Source organism: Nicotiana sylvestris, chromosome 1 (assembly GCF_000393655.2).
Source record: "Nicotiana sylvestris chromosome 1, ASM39365v2, whole genome shotgun sequence".
Taxonomy (NCBI): domain Eukaryota; kingdom Viridiplantae; phylum Streptophyta; class Magnoliopsida; order Solanales; family Solanaceae; genus Nicotiana; species Nicotiana sylvestris.
In genome coordinates, this window is record NC_091057.1 from 78,230,785 (window position 1) to 78,237,257 (window position 6,473).

The 6,473-nt window shown below is 36.7% G+C and overlaps 2 protein-coding genes across 2 annotated transcripts; one reads left to right on the top strand and one right to left on the bottom strand.

Annotated features, from left to right (window-relative positions):
* Positions 1-1,083: 1,083 nt before the first annotated feature.
* On the top strand, positions 1,084-2,381 carry LOC104211072 (uncharacterized). The gene is made up of 2 exons (XM_070159452.1): positions 1,084-1,630; positions 1,735-2,381. Exon 2 carries the CDS (start codon positions 1,753-1,755, stop codon positions 2,359-2,361), a length of 609 nt encoding a protein of 202 aa, XP_070015553.1. The 5' UTR covers positions 1,084-1,630; positions 1,735-1,752; the 3' UTR covers positions 2,362-2,381.
* A 1,217-nt stretch (positions 2,382-3,598) lies between these two features.
* Positions 3,599-4,863, bottom strand: LOC104211071 (non-specific lipid transfer protein GPI-anchored 5-like). The gene is made up of 3 exons (XM_009760070.2): positions 4,447-4,863; positions 3,982-4,026; positions 3,599-3,892 (listed from the first exon to the last, which is right to left on the bottom strand). Exons 1-3 carry the CDS (start codon positions 4,769-4,771, stop codon positions 3,765-3,767), a joined length of 498 nt encoding a protein of 165 aa, XP_009758372.1. The 5' UTR covers positions 4,772-4,863; the 3' UTR covers positions 3,599-3,764.
* Positions 4,864-6,473: the final 1,610 nt, after the last annotated feature.

Genomic DNA, 6,473 nt, shown 5'->3' on the forward strand with positions numbered 1-6,473 from the left:
TTCTGAGAATAACTTTATTATATTGTTGTTGTATGTGGATGACATGTTAATTGTAGGAAAAGACAAGGGGTTGATAGCAAAGTTGAAAGGAGATCTGTCCAAGTCATTTGATATGAAGGACTTGGGCCCAGCACAACAAATTCTAGGGATGAAGATAGTTCGAGAGAGAACAAGTAGAAAGTTGTGGCTATCTCAGGAGAAGTACATTGAACGTGTACTAGAACGCTTCAACATGAAGAATGCTAAGCCAGTCAGCACACCTCTTGCTGGTCATCTAAAGTTGAGTAAGAAGATGTGTCCTACAACAGTGGAGGAGAAAGGGAACATGGCTAAAGTTCCTTATTCTTCAGCAGTCGGAAGCTTGATGTATGCAATGGTATGTACTAGACCTGATATTGCTCACGCAGTTGGTGTTGTCAGCAGGTTTCTTGAAAATCCTGGAAAGGAACATTGGGAAGCAGTCAAGTGGATACTCAGGTACCTGAGAGGTACCACGGGAGATTGTTTGTGCTTTGGAGGATCTGATCCAATCTTGAAGGGCTATACAGATGCTGATATGGCGGGTGACATTGACAACAGAAAATCCACTACTGGATATTTGTTTACATTTTCAGGGGGAGCTATATCATGGCAGTCTAAGTTGCAGAAGTGCGTTGCACTTTCAACAACTGAAGCAGAGTACATTGCCGCTACAGAAACTGGCAAGGAGATGATATGGCTCAAGCGATTCCTTCAAGAGCTTGGATTGCATCAGAAGGAGTATGTCGTCTATTGTGACAGTCAAAGTGCAATAGACCTTAGCAAGAACTCTATGTACCATGCAAGGACCAAACACATTGATGTGAGATATCATTGGATTCGAGAAATGGTAGATGATGAATCTCTAAAAGTCTTGAAGATTTCTACAAGTGAGAATCCCGCAGATATGCTGACCAAGGTGGTACCAAGGAACAAGTTCGAGCTATGCAAAGAACTTGTCGGCATGCACTCAAACTAGAAGACAGTGCTACCTCCTCTAGATGAATGAGACTGGAGGGGGAGATTGATGATGTCCATCTCATTGAAGAAGTATTAGGCATGTGCCTAATAAGAGTTTTCTTTGGTTTGGTAGCCAACCTTGTTGACTTGGTTTGGTTGGTAGCCAACCTTGTTGAATTTCTTTGGTTTGGTAGCCAACTTTGTTGAATTGTGAAAAGTGTGTGTAAATTGTCAAATATTGTAGGCTTTAGAGGGTGAAGCTTTGGCTATAAAAGGAGAGCTTCAACTCTCATTTCTACACACCAACAAAGAGAGAAAGAAAGAGTAAGGTTTCACAGACAAGGTATAAGAAAATAGTCTGTGAGGAAAATAGAGAGTGAGCGATATTGTAGTGAGGTGGGAATATCAAAAGAGGGTTATTTCTTTTGAGTGTTGTAGTGGTCTTTGGAGTATTTACCTCCGACCTACAAAGTTGTAAAATTCCTTACTATAGTGATATCAGTTGCTCCTCTCGGGGTCGTGGTTTTTTCCCTTATTCAGAAGGGTTTTCCACGTAAAAATTTTGGTGTCATTGTTACTCTTTTATTCTTGTTAATTACCGTATCTCGGTACTACATTATTATTCCGCTTTATTACCGTGAATATTATTTTGGTAAGGGGTTTATTCCCAACATGTTTCACTTGACCTTTATAACTACAATATAATCAGTTACCTATTTAACCAAGAAACTAATTGACTGTTTTATGCTTTAGTAGAAATTTTATCTCGAGGCAATGGAATCTGGTTCATCCTGTGAAGTCTTGCCAATGAAAATTGAGAAGTTGAAGTTGAGTGACAAAGAAGATGCTGCTACAGAGGATTACTCGGACATAAGTCTCCGCCTATTGGACCTCACAGATGTTGATGATTTTATGGAATGGTCTGCGGATGAAAACGTTAATAAGTTCTGTTCTGGTTTCACATTCAAATGCAAAGAAGACGCGATGAGATACATTGCTGGTGTTGTTATACCACATCCCTGGTTCCGAGCAATTTGCTTAAGTGGCAAGCCAATTGGTTCTATTTCTGTATTACCATTTAATGGAAGTGATAGGTGCAGGGGTGAAATTGGAAATGAGTTATCATCAAAGTATTGGGGCAAAGGTATTGCCACAAAGGCGGTGAAGATGGCGGCCGCCACCATATTCATCGAGTGGCCACACTTGGAGAGGCTTGAAGCTGTGGTAGATGTTGAAAATCCAGGATCACAGAGGGTGTTGGAGAAGGCTGGTTTTACAAAGGAAGGTGTTTTGAGGAAGTATTATCTTCTTAAGGGGAGACCAAGAGATATTGTTATGTTTAGTCTTTTATCCACTGATCTTCAAGTTACCTACTTTATGTAATAGGATAGGTCACAAAAATATATTTATTGCTAACTACCTAATTGTATTAGAGAACTAGAAGTATAAAAGATTGGTTGTATTGTCAATGTGTTTAATGGTCGTGTTTGATCAAGAAGATGGAACAAAAAAATTACCTTGTGTTCAATGAGCAAGTTCATCGGTTGAAACAACAACAACAACATATTTAGTATTATTCCATATCGTGGGGCCTGGAGAGGGTAATATGTACGCAGATGTTATCCCTACCTTGTGAGGATAGGGAGGCTGTTTCCAATAGACTCTCGGCTCAAGAAAGCATAAGCACCATGTTAATGAAAATATAGATAAGAAGGGACAGTACCAAATTAAAAAGTCATATAAAAGCAGAATAAAAATAATAAGATAGTAAGGTGATCAACAATGGAAAAAAACAATAGAAACCTACTACCAACAGTGAGACTGCGTGCCAATACTACTGTTATGAACATTTTAGACTACCTGCTCTGCTACCTTAATTCTCGACCTACGTACCTTCCTGTCAAGGGTCTGCTAGGTGTTTGTCCAAATTTTCTTACCATAATTGGTTTTCCTATTTCATGAAAGAAAGGACAACATATTTACCATAATTGGGTTTTCCTTCTTGTAGAAGGAAATTATAATTCTCCTATACTTGGCTAGTCCTTTTTCTTGTAGGAAAAGGTTTGGACTTCTATAAATTGAGGATCCTTCCTTCTCATTCAGCAGCATCCATAATGTAGTCATAGGGGCTTGAGAGTAGTGTTTAGGGGGAGAACTTTACGGGACAAATATTAGCGTGTCACTTGTGTTTGCCTCTTCGTGAGGTTGTTCTCTCGATATTTTGTACTCTCTTTTATTATAGTGGATTGCTCATCTCCATCGTGGGCGTATGCCAGTTGACCGAACCACGTTAAATGTTTGTGTCTCTTTTGGTATATTTTCCTTTGTTGTATGATTTATCGTCGCTCAAGGTTTGCTTTGCTAGCTTCCGTATTACACATGATTTTTTTCGATCCTAACAGGGTCATGTCCTCAGGTGAAACTGCGCCATGTCTTGATCGGTTGACACATGCATCTTTATTTTCTTTGATTGATCAATTTTTGTTTGTTTGCGAATTATTTTCTGGCTACCCAGTTCAGGCGCATGCTTATAACCTGAGGTTAGGTCAACTAATACGTACCGAATACAATACAAAATTGTATAATGTTAACACAATTCGAGAAAAAAATAATAGGTAACTAAGAATAAGAAATTCGATGACTAATAAAATCCCAGCAACAAAATGAATACAGATATGAACTAAAATAGAAGAGCTAATTAAAAATCATTTGAGTAAAATAAGCACATTCAACAGAGCAATTCCAATGTCTCAATTCTGTATTCAACCAAAGCCGTAGCTGAAATCTCAGGCCAGGGTGAATGTTGAAGCATAGGAAGCAATGAAGAGAAGGAAGAAGAAAAGAGGAGCTGCCATCTTAGTTGAAGTTGCATCATTGGAACCATCTTGGGATGGTACTGCGTTAGATCCACGTCCTGTCACACATTTGAGATGGTGTTAAGTTATGCATTTTGTGAAATGCAAACTTGATCTTTCTGAAAAATAATAGTACTAGAATTTGAACCTGGAGTAGTTGGCGTTCCAGCAGGAGAGCTATTTGGTGAATCAGCTGCTCCAAATAACTGATGTCAGTGAAGAATCTAAATCCACAAGTATGCGTAGGCTGAGAGCCTCTTGCTAAGGTTAAGTTTCTTGATTTGGTATAAACATGGGGTGCAGATTAATATTTACTGTCTATATACCACACAGAGGTGATGAAGGTATGCAGCCAAGTTTCTGCAGTAGGTACGATCACGCCCGCTACTTTTGGCTTGAACCCCATATATATATATAAAAAATCGTACAAACGAAATAAACAAAGATCCTTGTAATCTAGCATTAATTGAATCTTAGGAGATTGATCAATTGATATATTGTGACTAGACTCGATTTGAATCTAACCTATAAAGTGATGTGAAAACTCTATATTCATAAAGGATAATCCCTAGGAACTTTTATGTGATATTTTAGAATGAATTTTGCTTCTTACCATTGCACTGGCTTAGAGGTGGAGTCTGAACTTTGCAAGCAGTAGGAAGTGCCAAAGCCTGAGTCTGGTTAATGTTTAACCCCAAGTTAGAGGCACCACCACTGAGGACCTGGCACAAGCATTCGGGTTTGTTCTTAACCACCGTGCTAAGCTGCGTGCAGCAATCTGAAGATGGCACAGAGGAGTTGCCAGTAATATAGTTCAAGCAAGGTGACAAGCTGATCAGCACATTCGTGCAGTCATCGCTCGATTGAGCAACAACTCCTGCCCAGATCATTGTGAACACAATCGCGAACAAACCCATTCTGCTCCCTAGATTTGCCATTGAAATGAAGAGAAACTTGTTTCTGATTGAAGTAAGTTTGATCACACAATCTTGGTAGAAGAAGAAAAGTTGTGCTTTTTTTATATATAGGAAAATAGAGGAGGGAAGAGTCGAAAAAAGATGTTTTAAAAATCGGTGACCAATAAAAAAGCAAGAGTTCAAATCAGAGATTGACATTAAAACTATTGTTGTCACAATTTACATAGCAATTAGGTAGCTGTGGGACATCAAAGTAGTTAGTTGTGTAGGTAACCAACTCTTGATAATCAATTGTGCCATTATTTGACTAGTCACAGACAGAAGAGCCTGAGGTTTAAGCTGTTCAAATCTGAAGACTTTCAAGAAATAGAAGGTTCATATTTGAATGGAAAGGTGGATCCATAATTTAAACTTTATGGGTTTATCTTTTAAGATTTTAGTATTAAACCCATTATATTTCTGAAGTTATGGATTCATATCTATTATTTTTACAATTTTAATAAATTTTTACATATAAATTTTCACTCTGCGTCGAAAGTTATACGCATAATAAATTGATGCTGACTTATGCTTTTCAATTCCGCCACATTATTGCCATTGGACAAACTTGTGGATAAAAATATCAAGAAATTGTACTTGCTCTAGAAAATCTCTAAAATATACTCTTCCCATTTCAAAAAAGAATTCTTTCGCCCCGAGAAATTTTACCCCGTTTCTATTACAGAGAATTTAATTAGTTATTTTTTGAATTATTTTTCCTATTAAACTACTAATAACAAATGGCATAATCTACACTGTACCAAAGATCAGTTTCTTATAAAATGAGAGAATTTATTGGATTTGTTTAATAATAGTCTGCATTATTTTTTTACTTTGCGCCATTGATTCCACAATTATAAGTGTGAAAAAAAGAAAGAAAGAATATTTCCTTCATATTTATAAAGATAGGGGATATTGTTGGATTTTGCATTTGTTACTGCTAATATTTGATTTACCAGAACAATAAATAGTTCAGTCGAAGGAGGAGTCTTTGTTTAAATTCAAATTTAATAGGATAAGTTGCTGCCCCATATTTTAAAAAACTAACAGTGGTATCAAGAGTTTCATTGGTCTTACGAGATCTGTGAGTTCTTCCAAAAGAACTATTTCAAATTATTTTAAACCAATATCAATTTTTAAACTCATTTTCAAACATGGCAAGCAACAGTCCCTCATTAAATGCCCCACAAACTTTCACCGATGAAAATTATCAGATTTGGTCAATGAAAATAAAATCATATTTTGAAACCTATGATTTATGGAATGTTGTAATAGAAGAAAGATCTTTACAACCAGTTCCGACAAATCTTATAATTACCCAAATTAAAACTCCTTTAGAAGAACCTTCAGACAAGACAAAATTGTTGAGATTGTTTTTTATGCCCAAAACCAAAAAGAAAAAAAAAAACAAGTCATATTGCAGATGGATGCAAGTTAAAAAATACTTGAAAGAATGCAAGCACAAATTGCCAGAGCAGAAATTGAGGAGGATCAGCCTATTGCAGCAACAAAAGCAAGGAAGAGTATTGGATTTTGCATTTGTTACTGTTGATATTTGATTTACCAGAATAATAAGTAGTTCAGTCGAAAGAGGAGTCTTTGTTTAAATTTAAATTTAATATGATAAGTTAGTTGAAATAGTTTAGGTTTTTGAATTTGAATATTTATTCTCCTGATTTTCTAT

Bases quoted from the DNA above. Each gene is read 5' to 3' on its own strand.
- LOC104211071 (XM_009760070.2), bottom strand. From the start codon at position 4,771: ATGGCAAATCTAGGGAGCAGAATGGGTTTGTTCGCGATTGTGTTCACA. The intron at 4,027-4,446 runs GTAAGAAGCAAA...TATTTGGAGCAG, and splicing joins ACCTCTAAGCCAGTGCAATG to CTGATTCACCAAATAGCTCT. The intron at 3,893-3,981 runs GTTCAAATTCTA...AATGTGTGACAG, and splicing joins TGGAACGCCAACTACTCCAG to GACGTGGATCTAACGCAGTA.
- LOC104211072 (XM_070159452.1), top strand. From the start codon at position 1,753: ATGGAATCTGGTTCATCCTGTGAAGTCTTGCCAATGAAAATTGAGAAG.